The following is a 22,475-nucleotide window of genomic DNA, read 5'->3' as shown; positions in this document are numbered from 1 at the left end:
AGAAACTTGTGAGCTGGTTAAATAAAACGTGGCTTTATTCTGCATTGCACTTGTGACATCATTTTCCTATCCTTCTTTATATAGTCCTAGCTACAACCTAAAATTACCTTAAAATGACGTTTGACAGACGTTGCCTCGACGTCGACAAAAAGATTTAGTGCATTGGTTTTATTTTGGTTGCCCGTCGTCACGACTCAAATACAACCAATACACAACGTCAGTATTGTAATTAAGCCAACAGAGCAAAATGAAAACATATTTTTGCGTTTTTTTGTTATTGGCATTTAATCGGAATGTTTATAATTTTATATTGCTTTTGGTAGTTATTGTCTCTGGGTGCTTTACATTACATTAATCTGCCTGTGATTAAATAGATAGAGTAAATACAAAAATAATATACTTTTATGGGGCGGGGCGGGGTGGATTTGTCATGACACCGCCAGCACACAAGTCATTCGGCACAGCATTGTTATGTCAAATTTCATCACCCCTGTAAAAGCATATTAACAAGCGTTACACAACAAAATGGCATTGTCTGTTGTGTCTGTGTAAAAATATGCAAATGAGTCACAATCTGTTCAAATTAGGTTCGGTACCAGTGGCAAGCCTGTCACGCACCAGTACTGGTATGTGTACCACAGGATTAAAATCACCGTTACAGCAAACATGTATTTTCATTTTTAAACAAGATATCTGGTACTACACTAGAAATGATCTTCTTACAGGATATGTCAGATAAAAAAAAAGCTTTTCCTGTGAACCAGCAGTTAAAAATGAAACCCACCCCTCGTCGCCCTGGACTTAACTCTGTCGTGCAGAGCAGACACTTTGGCTCCTGGAGGGCACTTCCATGCCAGGTACTTCAGGCCATAGAAGTTTATAATTAGGGTCATGGTTGGAAAAAAGACCTGGACTGGAAGTCCAATGTTTGTCTACCCATGTTCTAATCTTTTTTCTAAGACTCGTTAGTTTGGTATCTTGTTAGCTTTATTTGCTGTGACACACATGCAAAAGGAGTTCCGCCCCCACTTGAAATGACTGGCTTTACTCTGCAGTGTATGTTGATTCTTGAGCTTGCCTGAACCAGGAAGTACAAAATATGAGGAAGTGAGTGTGGGTAGCTGTGAAAGTGAAAGTAGAGCAGAAAGTAGGGCTTTGTGTTCAGACTGTGTTTGTTTTTCATCTTCGCAACACAGTCCTTCTTCGGGCAGGCCGAGCTACAGTGTAGCAAGAAGCAGGGAGACAGAGAGCCAAAAAACGTTAAGCAGGATCGACAGGCCATAAGGGGCTGCTGAAGCCAGTCAGGAAAGGAGGGGGGAGCTGCAGACAGGCAGGCCGTGAGAGAATAAGTTAATGTTCACCACGCAGATCTACAGCTAAACAGCGGGGGAGGTAAGAGGAAAACAAAAGACGAGACAAAGGAAAAACAAGAAACTAGACCAAAACAGCAGGTGAATCCCAGGAGAGAGGAGGCAGAATTTAAGAGAAAACACTAGCATTGCACAGAGGGGGAGGTACACAGGATTCACAGCAACAGAGGGATGAGAAAACAAGCTGGAAGGCAGCAGTGTTGACAGCAACAGTCACTATAGAAGAAAAAGCAAGAGAGTAAATGTGTAAATGTGATAAAAACAAAGGGACAGATACTTGAAAGCAGGTAGACACTTCACACACACACACACAGGCTAGTTTTCCGCGTGGGTGACAGTAACTCAATATTTACAAGCAGCAGAGTCAATTGAATTATCCAGTTTAGCCAGAGAGCAGCTGAGGTTATTCACAGGGCAGATATACCTGTAGACAATACCATGGAAACTGGAAATCAGTCAGGACAGGAGGATTTGCCCAGCGATGGAACCTGCGATGCCTGTGAGCCTGATGAACCACAGCAGGCTGTGAAGTTCTGCCAGGACTGCAACTTTGCATTCTGCGCAGTGCATGCTGACAAACACCATAAGAGCAGCCGCCACCAGCTACAGGACTGGGGTTCTACAGGACAGGGCGAGGAAATAGCACCAGGGACAGGGGAGGCAGTGGGGAAGCCAGAGAGCCCAGAGGGGGAAGCTGATGTAGATGAGGGGGAGGAGGGAGCAGTTGGCGTGAGTGCAGAAGCTGCAGCCTCTCCCAGTAGGGTGGCAGAGGAGACTGTGAAGGATGTTATTACCAAAGCCAGGAACACTGCCACTGTGGAGAGGCTGCGGTGTACAGAGCATGGCCAGGAGGGGACTCTGTACTGTAAACCAGACGAGAAAATCATCTGCGTGATGTGTGCCGTACAGGGGGCTCACCGGGAGCACCAGATCATCACTCTGAGGGAGGCGTACCTGGCTTTTAAAGTGAGTGCACAGAGGAGCCTTGACAGATTCAATACATTACAACATACAGATACAAAAATGATATTGTTTAATTCTCCTCCCCTGTAAACTGTTTATATATTCCAATTTAATATTTGCTTAGCAGACACTGCCACCCGCTGGACAAATGCTGTAATTGTGGTTTCCTAGGCCCCAAATATTAATTCATTAGAAAATTATTGAGAGCAATGTGGATGAACAACTAAAAGACTCATTTTTAATCCCTCTATGGGAATTGCAAAGGTATATGCAGCAATACAAATGTACATGTGTGGCATACACATTCAAATCTATTGCTACAAAGGCATATGCTGTAATACAAATGTACATGCATAAGTGGAAGCCAGTGCCAGAAGAGTAAAAAGACCAGTTTTTATAATTAGAATTAATCTGCAATCTACATTTGATTCCACTGTCAGGGGCAGTCTCTGGCAATATAGATACGTGGTAGTTCTTGTGCTTAATTACATTTTAATTGCTAGTGTTCTTAAGGGTAATTATGCCTATTTTAAATGGCCCATAACATTTTAATTAATGTTCAAATAATAAGGGATCAGATATTTTTGAATCACAGGACTCTTCTAGCATTGCTGCAGGATAGAGAATGCACAAGTGGTGCAGTATACTGTGACAGGTCAGCTGAGGGTCAGGCAGGTGAAAGCAGACAGTCACACACAAGAAACGGTCCTTTTAAGTGCTTTTGAAAACTTGCATTGTTTTTAACAAAGAAAGATAAAATAGCATTCAATGAAGACAAATAAACAGATTGGGGTATATTCTCAAAGCCATTCTCCAAATTGTCATTAGTGTTATTTTTGTCTGAAAGGAAAAAACATCAAATACAATTCTTATACAATTAAGAAACAATTTTGGACTATTCATGACCAAAAGTTGTTTATTTCTGATTTGGTCATTTTATTGAATGTTTTTATCTGAAATGATGATTCTGAGTAATCAGCTTTGAGAATCTACCCCATTGCCTCCTGTGTGGTACTTTATACCGTCCCAGCTGTCAGCACACGCTACATTCATCTGTCTTCCTCTGCAGCCTTCCTTATATCCACCTGGTGGATTGATAATGCTTAATTGATTAATTACCAATCAAGGCCCACATTCCTCCATTCCAGCCTCATTGTCACATGGCTGGAATGGAGGAAGCCAGTGATCCATTTCCATGCAGGGAGAGGGAATGTCAATCCTATCCCATTCTCTGTCAAGCTAGACCATCATGTAAACTAATGGTGTGAAAGGGAACCGAACCTTGCCACATGCCAACACGATTCACACATTTGTTGGCACTTGAAGTTACAAATATAGAACTGGAAGTGAGAATGACAAACCAGCGATACAACTTACAATAGAAAGATAGCTATATAGAGTATACAAGAAGATTAAATACTATTTACAATAGAGCGTGCACTATATCGATTGTACAAGAAGATTAAATATTAGATCAGGGCAGCAGTGTGGAGTAGTAGTTAGGGCTCTGGACTCTTGCCCGAAGGGTCGTGGGTTCAATCCCAGGTGGGTGACACTGCTGCTGTACACTTAAGCAAGGTACTTTACCTAGATTGCTCCAGTAAAAACCCAACTGTATAAATGGTTAATTATATGTGAAAATAATGTGTAAAAAATGATGTGATTTCTTGTAACAATTGTAAGTTGCCCTGGATAAGGGCGTCTGCTACGAAATAAATTATTATTATTATTATTTATTTCTTAGCAGACGCCCTTATCCAGGGCGACTTACAATTGTTACAAGATATCACATTATACATTATTTCACATACAATTACCCATTTATACAGTTGGGTTTTTACTGGAGCAATCTAGGTAAAGTACCTTGCTCAAGGGTACAGCAGCAGTGTCCCCCCACCAGGGATTGAACCCACAACCCTCCGGTCAAGAGTCCAGAGCCCTAACCACTACTCCACACTGCTGCCCAAATAATACAGGAAGATGAAACACTACTTACAATAGAAAGAGCGTTATATAAATCTTACAGGAAGATTAAACCTGTCTCTCATTTTCTCAAGGAGAAAGAAGCAGCGGATCTGCTAGGGGCCACAATGCAAATGGCAGAAAACATAAAGGTGAAATGGACTGATCCTAATGTAAGTACAGTGGGTTAATGCAAATATCCCTCCACACACGTACTGGACACAGCAGCTCCCCAGAGCTCTAGTTTCTTGTTATTCAGTTCTATACGACTCTACTAAATCCAACATGCGCTGTAATTTGTCTAACTGAGTATTATCAGGGCATTAACTACTTCACAGACACTTTCATTAACATGCAGGAAGTTACCTGGGTGCTGTGGTTATAGCAGTGGTGCTAATTAGAGAAAAAAGATGATGGCCAGGACTCTCGGTAATCTCTCTGAGCAGGCCTGGATAAAATCCATTTCCAATCAGCTGTAAATGTAGCCATCTGTGTTGGTGATTCTGTAAGATAAATCACGTCACAGACATGACTGTGTGCAGATTTATGCTTGCAAGCCTGTGTTGTTTTGCCATGGTTTGTATAGAAGCAGGATGAGCCAATAAAATACTAAACTGAATGTAAGGAATCAGGGAAATCCATTTTATGGGGAACAATTAAGAACAAATATACCGTACCACCCAGTTGTTCTGCATGGATGGTAAATGGATAGCATCTTGGGTAATGCAGCACTAATAAGGCAACAAGAGACCAAGAATATATTACACTGTCAGGAAACATGTTGGAGGTTGGTGAATACATTTGTAAATAGCAGTTATACAAAAACGTGAAACATGCAGGTGATCGTTTGTGTAATGTCTGCTTGCAGATTGAATTGTAGTCTGCAAATGGAACTGGCCGCAGCCCAGTTTGACACTGGAATCAGTTGAGTTTTACAGATTGGATTATAGTGCAGATGGAAATGTAACTTTAGTAAGAAAGCGGTCTGAATGGTGTAAATCAGGCAACAAATGCCCCATCCAGCAGGTTATTAGACCCAAGCAGGTTTTCCATCTAATTCATTCATACAATATTTAAGTGTGTATTTAAACTTTCAGTAAACAGTATTTTCAGTGTGGGTTCCAGGGCTCAGCAGGGCTGAATTGTTTGATTGAACCACATTCTGAAGTGCTTGCATCTTTGCACACTTGAAGGCATTGGCAAATTGTTCTCGTTGAAACATTTGTCATTCAGCTGTAGTTTCTTTTAATATTTCTTAATTCAGCACAATTGATTGTTTAATAGTCATGGATGATTGCTTGCTTTTCAAGATTTTTCAATTCCAGAACTATATATGAATGGATAACAGCTTCCTGGTAGCTAATCGCTTCATAGGTCACATCGCAGCTAGGCAACTAGGTCTGACCTGCAGAAGAGAAAATCACAAAATTCCAGGAAGAAACAGCAACAAACAAGTAAAAAGATGTTTTGCACAAAACAGGGACCAGTGACCAGTTGCTAGTGTAAATAAGGGGTATGAAAACAGAAAACTCTCATTATCAATCCAGTTATTATCTCCCACTAGAATATAGTGCAGGCACCTGTACTTCCATTTATATAGAAGTAAAGGTTTAGGAGTTACATACTGTATATAACTCTACATGGAGATAGTGTGGATGTATATAAGTTCCTGTCTGTCTGAAGAATCATGATGTATCCATTGCAGATTCTGAGCCCTGTCATGAGATGACAATTGAAGCTCTATAACCACACCATAACCACTCTTTTGCATTGTGGTTAAGACACTTGCTTGTGGTTGCCATTTTGTGCCCATCTATCGCTCTGTTACACTAGTGATGCACAAACCTGGTAAAAGCTTTTACAAGGTGGGCAACATAGTCATTTCTATTCTGTAATGCAGATCATTTGTAGCAATAAAAGTAGCAATTCCTATGTGACAATACCTTTGGCCCACCATGTACTGTATTAATAAAAATGCATGCCACAAAAGTAAAAATATATTTGTATAGAGCTGCCGTTTAAATGATTGCCAATGCAACGTTAAAACTGGCATTTTCTGTGGTACAAGGAAACCAGATGTGCATGATCATGAGTTCATAAATTGCTTTACACTGAGGTAGTTTATATTTTATATTAAAATTAAATCCCGCGAACAAGTCTCTGTTCATGTAATCTTGTTTTAACTCTTGCAAGTGGAGTCTCCAATAGAAATGTAGGAATTTGCTGCCACTCAGTAGTTGGGGTGGGTTTAAACTATTCAGATCGAATCAATGATAGATACAAGTCAGGAAGGAGGGACATTGTCAAACTGTGCTGGGAAAGGTAGTTTGTTGTTAAGAATCAAAGGGGCATATTTTCAACTATACCTATATATATATATATTTATTTTTTTATTTTAGAAAACAAACAACAGCGATGTCATTTAATGTCTCTTAAGCACACACAAGTTGTTTATTGTTAAGTTTTGCAACATTAACTTGGAATTTTCTCCTTTAAAAAAATAGGAACTAATTAAACACTGGAGTAAACGCTTTGAAAATATGACCCAAAGTCCTCTACTCTGAAACGATAGCTATTTTCCGATAGGTAGGGTTCATTTTTCAGGTTTTGTTTTTTTACTTTATTAAGGTTAAGAGACAATTGTGTGTTGTATATCAAAATGTATTTTGGGCACATTCTTGTACAGGAATCATATTTTTATTTGTAGAAATAAATATGACATCATCTTACATTTGATTCTAATGTTCTGCCATAGTAAAGTGGTAGAACTGGTACATAGAGAATAGCATAATACTCATAGCTGAAAGATTACAAATATTTATAGCCACTAATTGTCTCTCTTGGTTTGTAGGCTGGGAATTCCTTATTCCCAGTTTATGGCACTTTTACAGTTTATCAGTTTCTAGGAATTACCCTGATAAAGGCACTAGTTTGACTTCCGACAAAATTTTACCTTCTATTTAGATATCCGTGAAACATTGTAACCATATCTAGATAAATGTTTATGAGTAAATGTTGAAAAACAGATATGTGGTATGGATTCTCACTCAGTCTCTGTACACTTGTGGTCTTCTTTCTCACCGTCACCCCTCCCTCTCCTCCTCTCAGCAATCCTAGGCATCACTGAAGCTTAGCGTGCTGGTGAAGTCATAGTCGACCCTTAGCGCTTGTAGATGAGGCAGACCCCTGTATCTCTTGTGGGAGACCTGTAGTACATTAGTGAAAATTAAGATTAGGATGCATCACTGCTCCCAATTACTCTGACAGATGCACTATTCAGATCTCCCTGAAGTGGGGAGGAGGGAGTCTGTGAGAGAGAGAGAGAGAGAGAGAGAGAGAGAGAGAGAGAGAGAGAGAGAGAGAGAGAGAGAGAGAGAGAGATGAGTGCTCGTATTGTTTGAATGAAATGCAAATTGCCAATGACTTCATTCTGCAATACTGCAGACCTGGAATAAAAGATAATGCCATTTCATAAAAGCATGCTGTTCTTGTTTAGTCCGACACTCTTGTCTGCTTGATGAGGAATTCCATATGCTAGAACATGGCTGTGCCCTACAGCCCTTATGTACATTTACCATGGTAAAAGCATGGCAAGGTGTAAAAAACATAGCGAAAGCATGTTAAAGCACAGATTGAATATTGTAAAGCCCTGAGAGGAATGGTAAAGCATATTACAAACATGGCAAAGCATGGTAAACTATGCTAAATGCATAGTATAACCATAAGGGAGGTTCTGCAGATTCTAATAATAGAAATAAAAAATTATGACAAATATGACTAGAAAACCCCCCCCCCCCCCCCCAAACATGTCTCTTTGTGTCACTCCTTCAGATGGGGACAGAGGAGCTGCAGGCCTTCGTTCATGGGCAGTTTGATGAACTGCATCGGCTGGTGCTGCTGGAGGAGAAGCGTGCACTGCACCTTGTCGACCTGAAGGAGGCGGTAGCAATATCTCAGACGGCCGAGAAGATGGCGGAGATCAGTGCCGAGACAGAGAAGCTGAAAGAAGAGATGGCTGACATCACCAAGAAGCTCAGTGCCATTGACCACGGGGAAGAACCTAACCCTGCAGTAAGCAACCTTCACAAACCAGTCTAGCAAACCCTAAGGAGTGTTCACTATCCCTTATCAGTGAAGGTGTAGGTTCAATTCACCCTCTGAGTAAAAGGAGCAAGAAAGTGCAAGGCAAACACATGTCTTGCAAATACAGATTTCTTTAACTTAGTGTAGGACCAGATATGTTTGCTAAAATATTTGTTTATTTCAAAACTGCATGTTTGAGGCCTATATAGTGAATAGGTGTGTGTGGTTTAGATCAATGATGTAGCTATTTTGTTAGCTGCTATTACTTTAAATACAGCTGTACTTACAATGAATGGAGAGTGTGCGTGATCAGACAATAATGGCAGCTTCTCATTGGCCAAGGCTTCTCTTATGGTTCTGACAGTATCATGGGCAGACTAATGAACCAGGATGGAGATGCTGGTCTTTTCAGAGAACTTAAACATGAAAATAAAGATGGCAGCCGAAATGATCAGAAAGGAGAAAACAGACACAGTAGGAATATTGAACAATAACAAACGAGAACGGGCTGTTGGGCATATCTAAGCTTGTCCTGTTCCTAGAAGCTGATTGATCTCAAAATGTCGTCAAGTTGTGTCTTAAAGGAGCCAAGTGATTCTTCATCAGCAACATGACTAGGTAGCCCAGTCTGTGCCCTCACCACTGTATTGGAAGGGATGCAAATACCTGTCAGGAGAAAGCATTTTGAACTATTTGTATTGGTATTTTATTAATTACATATTTTGATATTCTTAAATATTCTTTACTTTATTATCCCATGTATTTGAGGGTAAAAAGGAGATTCCTATTTCATACTTTTGGTTTTGCTTCCCTGAGCAAAGCTCACAGGTGACATTTATGACCACTAGATGCTGGAAGCCAGCGAGTGTCTGTTTAATGCACAGAGACACAGAGGTGGCACACAGAGGCAGCTTGTGTGTCTACAGAATAAGTCTCTTGTTAATCAGTCTAATGAAAGTAATTAACCTTTAAAGGGCAATAACTGTCAAGTTATTTTGTATCTGTTTTCCCTGATTTCCCTGATTAGAATTGATCCCTGGGAGTACACAATGGTGTCTTTCCACAAGAGCAACATGTTTTCCTTGGACAGAATTGGGTAAACTGTGACAAGCGCCCTCTTGTGGTCAATGGTTGTGTTTAGTTATCTGAGTTTGTTTGCCCAGGTGACAGATCTTTAACTTGAAGTAATTGTAGCTAACAAAATAATTCCATAAATGCTCCTGTTTTGCACAAATGTGCAGTTTTGAAAGAAACACATGTTATATCAAACAGGTATGGTTTTGTATATGACCATCCAACTGTTAGACTGTAGACAAAAATAACTTATTTGTTTCACTCCTTCTCCCCTTTCTTTGCAGCAAGAAAAATGACACACTTTTCTGTTTTTCTTTTTTACAGGATATGATGACAACGCTGAGGTAAGGAGAAAGTATATATATTTTACCCACAACCTTCAAATAAATCCAGTACAGTTTAATTTATTGCCTATCACACACAGAATATGGCTGAGAGACAGCAATTTAACACATGTTCCTGCTAAAATAAATTAGAGCTAGATGATGGCACACATGTTTAATAGTGTGTTAGTCAGAAGCCTTTTGAAGGAATAACATTTAAGTGATTTATGTAAAATATCAGAACTAAATGTGGTGTTAAAAAAACCTTGTTATAGCTTTCAAAGTAATTCCATCTTACAAGCACTATTAACTTTACATCCTTCACAATATATTAGCTCTGCTGAGAATATCATTTCATTTTTAAAAGGTCAAGTATGGTGAGTATAATTTAAGTGAATACAATTATGGAAAAAATATAACACCAAGATATACATTTAAATGAAATACAACATTTGTATAATAAGACAGGTAATGGCAGGATATTGTATTAGTTTAATGCCCTATGTTCTACAGTAGGTAACATAATGCTTGGGTATATAGTCAAAAGTTTAGACTAAATCCAAGGAGGTTATCACAAGGTTGTATAATGCACTGGTTAGACTGTACTTTGTACTTTTCTGTCACATAGTACATTGCGACCCTCGAGTTAAATGCAGAATAGCAGAATAATCCCAGATCTTAAAGGAATTATCTTAAAGAATCTATTTATCAAAGAACAAAGAAGAATTAGGGGGGACTTGACTTTAAAATCTTAAAAGGGATTTACATAGTTCACCCCAACCACGACTTTAAGCGCAGTAGAGAAACCAAGACCAGACACACTGGAGAGACAGACTCAGGACAGAGGGTAGGAGACACTTCTGGTGAGGGGATGGAATGGGTTACCTAGCCATGCTGTTGAAGGAGACACTTCTTCACACAGAGAGTGGTGAGGGGATAGAATGGGTTACCTAGTCATGTTGTTGAAGGAGACACTTCTTCACACAGAGTGGTGAGGGGATGGAATGGGTTACCTAGTCATGTTGTTGAAGGAGACACTTCTTCACACAGAGTGGTGAGGGGATGGAATGGGTTATCTATTTCATGTTGTTGAGGCAGGATCACTACGATCCTTTAAGAGCAAACTTGACATCAACTACTCGGTACCAGATGAGTTTAGATGGGCCAAATGGCTTCTTCTCGTTCGTTCATTTTTTACGTCTCGTGCAGAACAAATGTTGGAAGGGAGCCCAGTGGAACAGATGATGATGGGCTATGGAATTTATAGGACAGTATACATGTACAGTACTTTAGTACTTTGGTATTTGCTCCCTGCAGTGGTGGGAGGTTTGAACAACGTTTTGTTATTATTTTAATGTCTCTGTACTATTGGTATGTAAGGCTCTAAAGGATTCAAATAATAATAATAATTGAGAATTGTAGGATTTGAAATGGTAGCAGATTACATAAATAATAAAGAAGGGAAAGCTGATTGTAGGGCACAAGGGTGAATACTCTTGATTTAGACCAGTGTTTGCATTTGTTGTGGAGCTGTGCCAGCCCCATCATTTTCCATGATCTTTCCTAGACATGATTGCAGAATGGTTAGGTGCTTATCTTGTGAGATCTCATCTAATAATTATGCTGTGAAAGCTGAACAGATTTCTCACAATGAGAAAGGAACTGTAACTGTAGCCTTTGAGTATAACAAGGACCAGGTGACGAACCCCGTGGCTTCCTGGTTCTGTAATAGAGACTGACAATATTTTTCAGTCACCATTACAGTAACCCATTTTGGGGGGGTTAGGAACAAAATGCCCCACCCAGTGGTTCTGCATTGATCAAAAATTGATAATATTTGAGGAACCGCTGTGGTAATCATTCAAGTATTTTGCATAGTATGGATTACCACCACTTTGCAGATCTCACATGTTCCTATATAAAAGGTGCACACATTATGTTAAATGTGTATTTTAATTTTAATGGTATTTTTTACATAGCAAGAAAATGAACGCCTTTTGCATTCTTTTCAACACTTATGTTATATTTTATTCAGGTTTCGGTTCTTAAAGAGGTAATTACCCATTCGGTAATGGTTACATTTCTATTTCAGTGAACCAGGGTTATGATAATAACCTAATGCTCACTGTCACTGCCAGTAAGGATAAGGGACTATTTGTATGTTTCATGGTTCGCTTGCCAGTAGCTTCTGATGGATGCCTTATTTTCTGTGACCCGTTATAAACATTATTTACTGTGTTTCAAGCCCAGCTTTGGTGAAAATATACAGCAGTAGATCGTATTGAATGGTTTGCATATCCGCCACTTTGCTCAGCTTCAACAGCATTAATCCAGTGTCATTTATACCCATTGGCTCCAGTGAGTAGGTGAAGTGGAGGTGCTGAGGATGTAAATAAAAAGCAGGTGGGTTTTCAGGCATTTTGTATTTCTGTAGTAAAAGTACAGGTCTGAGTGGATTATTAAAGTCATCTTTCCACTATTTCTTTTTTGTTTGTTTCAGTGTGGGAGTTCCGATTTTTCTTTATATTGATTGTTAGTGTTGCATATCTTTTTCGTGACTCGTCTTTTTTTTTTTTTTAAACGGTTGTATTATTATAAAGGGGTTAGGGATTGGATCATGGAGTCCCAGTTTTCTTCTATTTTCTCATCTCCTTTTTATCTCTGTTTTTCCTTTAGCGGATTAATATTGAATTATTAATATTTTGTGATGGGGCTCCAGCCGTGGTGATGTTGTGAAATGTTTCAGTGGAACGTGTGATTGACCAATCAGAGTTAAAAAGAAAAGCCCTCGATATGTGACCTGCAGGGTGCACAGTTCCTCTTCCTATGTTTCCAGTTGCAGTTTCAGTATAGCAATATGCTCTGCAAGCAGAATCTACAGTATGCAAATCTCGTGCAGCAATAGTACACCTAGCTGCCCATAGATGAACACTGCTCAATGGAATATGCCTTGTAAATGAATTCAAGGCAACAAGCCAAAGCGAGATCCTGTTCTGCCCGTGGGATGTTTCCGATGAGTGGTTGGCCCAATATACTTCAAGAAGCAAAGATTTAACATTACCAAAGTAAACCTCTGCGACACTTAATCTGCTAGAAATAAGAACAACAAGGAGCATTTGTTTTTCATATCACTTAAGGGGGGCTCTGAAGTAAAAAAGTAAAGCAATGGCAAAGGTTAAAAGCTACATTAAATAGACATGCTATTATTTTTTAAAGCTTGACAAAGAGCTGCTCTAATGGCCATTTATTTATTTATACCTGGAAAGACCATTCTTAAAAGAAGTAATTTACAAATTCCACACGATGCAGGTCTAAACATTCCACAATTCGAAATATCCACTTTTAGTCTCAAATACATTAATAGTTCAAACTGAAATTCCACGAGACACAGCTAATACGCTATAAATCCTTACCAGCTAGATTCTCTACAAAACCATTTACAGTATAAATGATAATAATCGCTAACATGGACCAACAGGGTATACCATACAGTGTGGTAGCACTACGAAAGAAAAAAGCAACTGCACGAGTGGTTTGAAGCCCTCAGGTGGTGCTACACCAGCTTCTATTTAGCACCCTTGTTAGCTGCCCCTGTTGGTGAGATGAGGTTAAACGCTTTATAACCACAAATACAGACGAGCCCGCCTCACTTGTGGTGTGCGGGGTCGCCGGTTCGTGCCCAGCCTCCCTGTTATAAATATTATAAATACTGTATGTATTGTGTATTGGGACAGGGATTTGGGGTACAAACCCCTGCATTGTAACTAGTTCTCCAACATCCAGACTAGCCAGTTATGGGCGAATGTGACTGGACTAAGTTACAGTATGTCTGACCTGACTGGGAACTTTAAAACCTGTATGGTCAAGCTGAATTGGGTAATTGATTTCCAGTTAAGCTTGACCAGTGTATAAATAAGGATCAGTGAGACAGCTGCTCAGTTTCTCAAAACCTACTGCCTATAATATAGTATTTATATTTCTACTGCAGCGAAGGAAACCTCCCTCTTGCACAGCCCAGTTAGACATCTTTTCATCTATTTTCTCACAATATTTTTTTGTTAAATGTTGAATTTCAGATTCGAATGGCCACCTGCTCCCACGGTTTGGTCTAATGCCTTCCAAGCTGTAACAACTTGTTTTCAGAATTTATTTTCCTGAATTGAAATATAATTCTTCAAGCTCAGTCTTTGTCTTGTCATTTTGCTGAAGTGTCTTACCAGTCTTTTGTGCTGAATGGCTTTGTTTTTTTTGCTTTTTTTAAAACTCTGTAACTGTTTTTTGATTTATTTGGACTGTCAATGTTACTGTATGTGGTGTAATACTTTAGTTTACCAACTGCTCTGTTTAACTGCACTATAACTAGAATCTCAACATTCATTTGCAATGGTTGATAAATGCAGCTCGGCATACAGTACATTCCCCCGCCACGGCTGTAAATTCAAGATGAGCACTATCAGTATGACAACAAATCCTGGGCATGCCAAGTTGCCGATCTTGGCTGAGGGCCCACAGAAAGGGCTTTGCTGGCCTTTACATTCCTACATGATACAGGAAGAAAATCAGCTGTAAAACTGAGTAGACATTGTTTTAAATTGATTACTGTGTCAGGAATGGCTGAGAAGCAGGAAGGTAAACAAACCAGTACTGCAGATTAAAGTACGTGACGCGGCTCGCCGTTTTTATTAACAAAAATAAATAAAATAAAAACACTGTGCTCACAGAGCAAAATAAAAGGTGTAAACAAAACAAATCACGCACACAAAATAAACAATAAATGACCCAGGTCAGGCTGGGCAGTAGCCTTCACTGATCCTGGAATTATTTTTAAGTCTCGTTTTCACTCTCTCGTTCCTCTCGCTCTCTCCACTCCTACACCCCACCCGGAACATTGAGAGCTGCAGGCTTTTTATACTGTGGCCGAGGGGTTTAACTAGCTGGCAATTATCCTATTACCCCTCGGCCACAATCTGCACGAGTTTATTAAATTAAACTGCTGTGGATGGAGCTACCCATCCACGCTACTAAACAAAACATTCAGCTATGTCGTCACTAACAAAATAATAACAAAATACGCGGTGCTTCGCCGTCAAATAATTACAATACTAAATCATAATAATAATAATAATAATAATAATCAAATACAAAATAACACAGGGGCGGAGGGGGACCCCGTTCTGAAAATAAACAAACAAAACAATGTACAGGGCACCTCGCCCTGTTACAATTACATTTATATAAAAAAGCATACTTTAATAATCTATGTAGTTGTTAAAAGAGAGCTTTGATGCCATTTCAGAAAAGGCCCCGTAGTACCAGATTTCAGAATTTAACAAGACTTCAAGTGAGCCGGTGCAGCTGGGCGGTCTGCCCAAGGAGCAGGAGTACTCTTTGTTTTCAGATGACTAATATGGTAATGTCTCCCTGAGACTGGCACTCTAATCATTGTGAAGCTCTTGATGTTTATTAAGCTGAGGCTGGACAGATATCACAGTGAATTCATTACAGGACCCTTCAGAGTGCCCAGCTCTTATTACAGGTTATTACATTTCGCTGTTTGGCACTTCAGGGAGCTTTCAGAGCAGCCTAACTCATTTCATATCTATACAACACAGAGATTAGCAGGTCATTAGAGCTAGTGGAGTGGGACACAGTGTGGCCTAGCGCAAATTCTGAGTGACTGGGCAGCCTTGTGGTCTAGTGGTAATGCTGAGGGACTGGGCTGCAGTGTGGTATAAGGGTCTGTGGTGGTGTTAGTTTGAGGCCTGAAACACTTGGATGTCATCAAGGTGCCCCTCTGTGGAGGGCACAAGGTCATTAACAGCCCTCTCCTGTCATTACTCTCCTATTACCTCCTCCTGTGTGGTTATCAACCCCTTGAGGCGAGGGGGGTGTTCAGGGAGTGGATAAAGGGCTGTATTTCAGAGGCGAGGGGGGTGTTCAGGGAGTGGATAAAGGGCTGTATTTCAGTAACCTAAGCTGGCAGAAGAGATTCAATATTTACATTCCCTATGGAGACTGAACTGGCTGGGCACATGAGCCCCAACTGGAATTACACACCACACTACAGCATCCCATCAATAATTCAGTTATTAACGTGTCACTTCCATCGGACAAGTGTGTTCCAGAAAAGACTGCAAAAGACTGAATTCCTCTCCCAGTAGTGGTTTTCATTTTAAATGCATAAATGACTGTTTAAACCTGATGAGAAGGTTACCTTTGTAGTTTGTTTATTTTATTTTCTTATTTACAAATAAAAGTGCTGAAGAGCAATTTTTGCGTGTGACTCCTGTTTTGTCTGCATGACCATTGGTTATTTTGTCACACAACTGCATAGATTCATAGGTTCTACTTAGATTCTTTATTAGACAATGCATTTCCACTGCTCTTCAATAAGAGACCCCTTTAAATTCAACCAAAAGGACTATTTTTTTTTAATTAATGTAAACAATTGAACACAATTTCTACTCAATTTAACAGCTGATTCTCCTCTACCATGTAGGAATATAAAAGCCAATTAACCCCTGTCTGTGGGTGCCCAGTCAACAAAGGGTTTGAAAATAAGGCCCACAAACTCTTCTGAGTAGTGCTTAATTTGCACAGAAAGAGGTACCGGGGTGCAAGTAATGACAATAATACCATTCTTAAGGCTGCTACACACCATGTGCAATGCGCTGTTTTCATCAGGCGACAAGATACTTTTGCAGCGAAATGAACAATGAGCTATTGACATAAATATGATCAATGACGGTTCCCGTCTACATGATGTGGAAATGCGTGTCTTCTCTCATTGTATATGGCAGTAAATCATACATATCAAGGTCTTTAATTTTCTTTAGACTTATTTATTTATTTTTGTTCATTAGACTATTTGTTTATTTAGCAGACGCCTTTATCCACGGCTACTTACAGAGACTAGGTGTGAGATGAGGAACCATCTTCCATGCACACTGTGCCCTAGGTAACATCTAATGTGTGTCAAGCACCGGCAGAACTCAATGCTTGCTGTTGCAGTAATGAACTCTTTATGGATAATATGTTTCTATGGGCCAGGGATCCAAATGGCTTCCCAGATCACCAGTTAAAAGCAGCCTTCTCACTTTGCTGTTGGCTGAAGGGCATTTGGCCAACAAAAATGCATCCAATATCTGTGAAATGACAGAACCGAGATTCTTCTAATGAAAATTGTTCAAAAATATTTCCCATTCATGCAGCATTTGGGTTGCCAACTTTTTTCTCCCTCCAGTGTCGGCTTGCTGGCTTAAATGCTACTGACTGACGTTGATATGCCTGTTGTTTGTGCCAGAGCTGCAGCCGTTTGTATTCCATTTCCTTCCAATGATCATCTAAGCGCTCTGAGATTGACTTGTGGGATCTAGTCTGTCTGTTTGAGTGTCTACTAAGGAATTGGAAGTTCACAGGAATAATAGTTGAGAAATAAACTGTTTGTAAACTTTGAGGTGACTTTAGCCAGCTTGTCCAACGACCTGCCCAATTTAAATGTCTCTCAGGTCTCTATGACACCTGCTGTTTGTGGAATGGGGATTTCACCTGTGATTTTGCAGGTGGGGGTGCTGTTTGAAACAGCTCTCATGACCATATTAAATGTGTTTCAGACAGGCTACCTGCTGGAACAATTCCTGACTGTAGCTAGTGGATTATCTCACTACTTTCACTAAATATACAAAATATTCAAAAGAAATGTTTACATGCCTATAAGAGTGTGTGCTACAAAATATGTGTCCTAGAAGATCTACTAGTGAGCTGTGATGAGACAGCTCTATGATTCGCTTGTGTCCACCGTTTAATGAGCTCAAGTAAAAGATTCAGAAATATGAAGGTGTAGTTTTAAAATAAAAAATAGCTTCCCTATGCCTGGAAGAAAATCCTTCACAACCACTCCTATCACTTGCTGATTACGAGACTTAGCTCAGCTCCCCAATACTGAAAATAATAATAATTTTTTATCCTGCTAGCAATATCTTTGTACCAGCTGTGTTTCATTTATTCAAAGCCGAAAGACTTTAAAAGCATCAAAACAGACTCGTTAAAATGTAATGCCCAGGGTCCCAGAGTGGCTCATCCAGTTTAAGCGCTGCAGCTGGGAGCGCAGGATGAGTCACACAGCTTGGACAGCGCTGGTTCGCATCTGGGCTGTGCAAAGAGGCCGAACTTTGCTGGGGACCCCCGAGGGGGGGTGTCACATCGATGGGAAACCGGCAGGGATTACTTCTCATCACGCAACAGCGAATCCTACTGACCAGACACTGAGCACATTCAGAGTGGATAAGAGGCAGGGCTGGTCTCTGTTCTCTGTGATCAGTAGCCCACCCACCTCTGCGATTGCTCGTTGTAAAAGTGATTCTGGCTTTAGGCTTGTGAGATCGGAGGACGCTCACACGCCCTCAGAACGCCTGTGCTGTGTGGGGACTCGCTGCGGTGAGGAGAAAAAACATAATTGGGCATTCCAAATTAGGGGAAAATAAATACTAAAAATAATAATTGGTCACTCTAAAATAAAAAAAAAACTAAATAAATAAATAAAAATAAAAAAGAATGCCCTGCACAATAGGACATGGAGAAGGGGATAAGGAAAGGGATAGAAAAAGAATGGGGAATAGACAGATAGCACATCACAGAGAAAGGGACTTTTAAAAGCATTGTGACCCATATGGTTTTCATGGTATTTAACATATTTAAGCAGAAATAGACATCTCTCCAAATTGTACAAAATCACGTTGTTAGGCAGTGACACTTACTGAAGTTATTGCTGGAGTTATGGACTATTTACAGTATACATATATATATATATTGTAATATAGCGGGTTGTGAGAGACGGCAGGGAGGGGGTTAAAACCTCCCTGCAAAGTAAAAAGAAAGAAAAACATGTGAGAATGCACCGTATTGATTGCTTTATTGTTTCATTTAGTTTTGCTAATTGTTTTATTGTTTTGTTTAATTGTTTTATTATTAATTATTATCCGCACCTGGGCGTTATTAAAAATTAGGTCCAGGTGCGGGAGTTTAAAAGGAGAGCAAGCAGTCTGCTCGGGGCTGCTGAATGGAAGGAGGCAGAGAGGGGTGCTGTCTCCGAGTAGCCATTGAAGAGAGAATAGTAAGTGCGGTGTTAAACCTGGGTTTTGTGAGGACGGGTAAACAGCGTAGCTGTCCCGTGTTAGGAAGGGGATTCCTGGAAGTTGAGTTAGCGCTCCAAGAGGAGTTAGGTGTTTGTTTTGCTTTGTATTTGTTTTGTTTTGTGTTTATTAAAAAAATAGCGCAAACGCGCTTGAAAAATCCACTTCTGTGTGCTGGGTCGTATTTTTAAAGGGGCAACGAACCCGAGCGAGGGTGAACCTTTTACAATATATATAGAGTGGTAAAGTGGCGTGCGGTCAAGGCTGGCCAGCGGCAGAAATAGCAACCCAGACACAGTAACTGCAAGTTTAGCGCTCCTGCACACTTTTATTTTTTTAACAAACACAAATAAACAAAACACTGGAACAAATCAAAAGGCCAGACAAAACTCTGCAAACACTCTTCAAAATAAACAAAGCAGCACACCAAAGCTTTAGCTATCCTGGTGTATAATTCATCTTACAGTAGTCTCCATGTATAGGAACACCTCCTAAGTGAACACTTCGCCTGAAGGGAACACCCTTGTGGTGAAACAGATTTTTCCCATTGTAAATGCTCCAGCTAAAGGAACAGGAACTTTGCTTAAAAGAACACCTTCTTGGCACCGATAGCGATTCGTTCACAACGGATACAGTACTGTTTTGTAACCTGATAACTCATCATCATCAAACGTAAATTAAAATGGTTTATTCAGTCTTTTCAAAAGTGACTTGTCATCCCGAGAGTGTCTTGAGGCACACTGATTGGTTTATTAAATATTTCCAGAACCGCCGTCATGATTGAATTATTTTGTATTCTGATTTCCACGAGTGCACCTCATCACTGCAGAATGGCATGTAAACAACAGCAAAATGCACAGCTGTTTCTCTTGCTACAAAAAGTTGGAAATTGTTCGAGCTCTTGAAAAAAACCTGAATCAGACACAAGTCGCAGAGCAATTTGATTTTTCCCGTTCTGGTGAGCTGCTTCACCATTCTGTTAAATAATGTACACGTCTTGTATATTGCTTCTGCATTTTTTAACACGTGGAGGGGTGCTGTGATAATTTAGTTTGACAGTTACTTTATTGTTATAGTTTATTAACATACACTTGCCTTTTGCTTTTCTGTTACTTATTCAGTTCATTTCATATGTTGATGCATGTGCGTCATGACAAGTGTAGCAGGTTGGCTGGGTGGTGTGACGTCACAGATGAGGAAGATCCACAGGCAAGCACAGTACTGGGGTGAAAACGCTTTCGGCGCTCGTATTTATTAAAATAAAATAAACCGTTTTAACAAAACAGAAGCAATCAAAATAAACGGCACACATGGTCAAAATAGACAGACAAACAAAACAGTGGACACACCCCTAAACAAGTATTGTGCTGGTCCTTCCAGCACGAGTAGCAATTGTTATATTTTTTATTTATTATTTCTCCTCTCACTCCCTGTTCTCCACTGCGAACACCATGCTCCTTTTATGCAGCTGTGCCGGGATTTGTCTGATAATCAGACTTGTAGGACTCGAGGCCAGGACGGGACTTGTCTTCTAATCGGACTCGAGTCATGGCCGAAAAAGACTTGGACTCGAACATTCAGGATCCATGACTCGGAAATAATAACAACGAGTCATTTTTTATTTTCTATTACACATGTAATATTACAGTTAATAGGCAACCTGTGCACAATGAAAAATCCACCCAACAAAACATTATCCAACATTGGTTAGCCCTAGTGTCTTTGCAGCCAATCTTATAGTAAGAACTGCCAAAGCAGTTCACGTGCAGACTGTGCCTGGACTCGATTGAATGGTTAATAAGCAATCAAGCCCAGGAACAGCTGCATAAAAGAGGGGAAAATCTCTCACTAGGGGTTGGGTGTTCAGGGAGTGAGAACGAGGAACGTGAGTGAAAACAGAAAGCAGCGCATCCTACCTGCCAGAACTGAGTCTCTCTGCATGGGCTGACATCACCACAAAAAGCCATCCTTCACAAACATAAATTGCTTTTAATATATGTAAAATATAAGTTATTTCTATATGAGGAGGTTGATCTAGCTCTTCTCTCTCAGATGCTGTTTGTGTTTGTGTTGGCAAGTGAGAGAAGCACAGGTCGAACAGACAGGCCTGGAGGGGGAGTACTGATTAACAGGCCTGGGCAGAACTCTGATGCTTATCCAGACTGAAGAAAAAATTAAAACATGTTCCATAGAAATATATAATATAATAATTTATTTCTTAGCAGACGCCCTTATCCAGGGCGACTTAGAAGATATCACATTATTTTTACATACAATTACCCATTTATACAGTTGGGTTTTTACTGGAGCAATCTAGGTAAAGTACCTTGCTCAAGGGTACAGCAGCAGTGTCCCCACCAGGGATTGAACCCATGACCCTCCGGTCAAGAGTCCAGAGCCCTAACCACTACTCCACACTGCTGCCCACAATATGCGCTGACATTTACCTGGCAGTAAAAACCCCAGATCCCTTGCCTGCAGTCTATAAGAAGCGGTTTGGAAAGATTACAGAACACCCTGCAGGGCTGTAAGGAAACACTACTTCTCTGTACCCAGTGTTGTATGTATCACGCCAATATGTACAGGTTATCTCATTTCAGACTGATTCCCATTGACTCACTCGCCTGTCTTTTTCCTAAATAACAGAATGAAAAGCATTCCTACTAAATAACGTCCCTCTCTTTCTCATACACCTCTAGAGTGTAATTGGGTCTCTTGAGATTAGTGGTTGCATCGGGTACTGTGTTGTTAGAAAAAGTAGTAATCTTAACTCACCTCTAAACCACAATTTCATTGATTTACAACATGGAATGTGAGTGTGAATTGTGTGAAGTGTGGCTAAATGAATGTCATTGTTTTACTGCTTACCACAAACACACACCTGCCCAGGGGCGGGATTACTTCCTGCGAGGATTGCTTCCATCAATCAGACCGATACAGCTCGCTGATTTTCTTTATTTGTCTGATTGGGCGAGACTGTGTGAAGCAGGAGGAAATATTCAATAATGAAAAAAAGTGTGGGCGAGGGCAGTTCTCTATAAGGATAGAATTTAACTATTTTGATAGATCATTTTTCACAGACCCTGGTCCGAAATTAGTGCTAATTGGGATCTGTGAAACCAGCTGATGCTATTTCAAGAAATATGATTTTAACCTCAGGATGGAATCTTCGCCCCCAGCAAATAAACAATGAAATCCATTTAACAAAGCAGCAATTCACAGTCACTTTACTTGTTGATTAAAATGAATTAATTTGTGGTTTATAGGTGAGCTAAAAAAAACCTGACCCGTCTTGTGTGCTGGAATTATAGGGCAGGTGAAATCCCAGATCTCCAGTAAAGAGGAGCTTGTGAATTGGCTTGCTGCACCATTACAGCACAATGCCTCTTACACTAACACACAGACCGTATAAAATATCATGCTTTCAATGCTCCTTCCCTGTATCCTCAGGAAAATACTTTTCCCAGATACGGTAAGGAGCTTTAGGGAACAGTAAAGGTGTACACCCATATACAAGTTTACCATGGTATTTTTGCACAGTGTTTCTGCACTTTTCCCATGCTTTTTCC

At 40.1% G+C, this 22,475-nt stretch overlaps 1 protein-coding gene across 1 annotated transcript in view; it reads left to right on the top strand.

The window, feature by feature from the left end:
• The first annotated feature begins 1,089 nt into the window (after window positions 1-1,089).
• LOC117432312 (tripartite motif-containing protein 44-like) overlaps window positions 1,090-22,475 on the top strand; it is a 34,157-nt gene continuing 12,771 nt past the window's right edge. The window contains exons 1-4 of the mRNA XM_034054032.3: window positions 1,090-2,336; window positions 4,391-4,468; window positions 8,127-8,366; window positions 9,777-9,796. Of these exons, the coding sequence (XP_033909923.1) occupies window positions 1,809-2,336; window positions 4,391-4,468; window positions 8,127-8,366; window positions 9,777-9,796 (866 nt within the window). The 5' untranslated portion in view covers window positions 1,090-1,808. The remainder of the gene's footprint in view (window positions 2,337-4,390; window positions 4,469-8,126; window positions 8,367-9,776; window positions 9,797-22,475) is intronic.

This window comes from Acipenser ruthenus, chromosome 27 (genome assembly GCF_902713425.1).
Source record: "Acipenser ruthenus chromosome 27, fAciRut3.2 maternal haplotype, whole genome shotgun sequence".
Lineage (NCBI taxonomy): Eukaryota > Metazoa > Chordata > Actinopteri > Acipenseriformes > Acipenseridae > Acipenser > Acipenser ruthenus.
The sequence above is the reverse complement of the archived record's forward strand: the minus strand, read 5'-3'. Positions and strand labels throughout refer to the sequence as shown.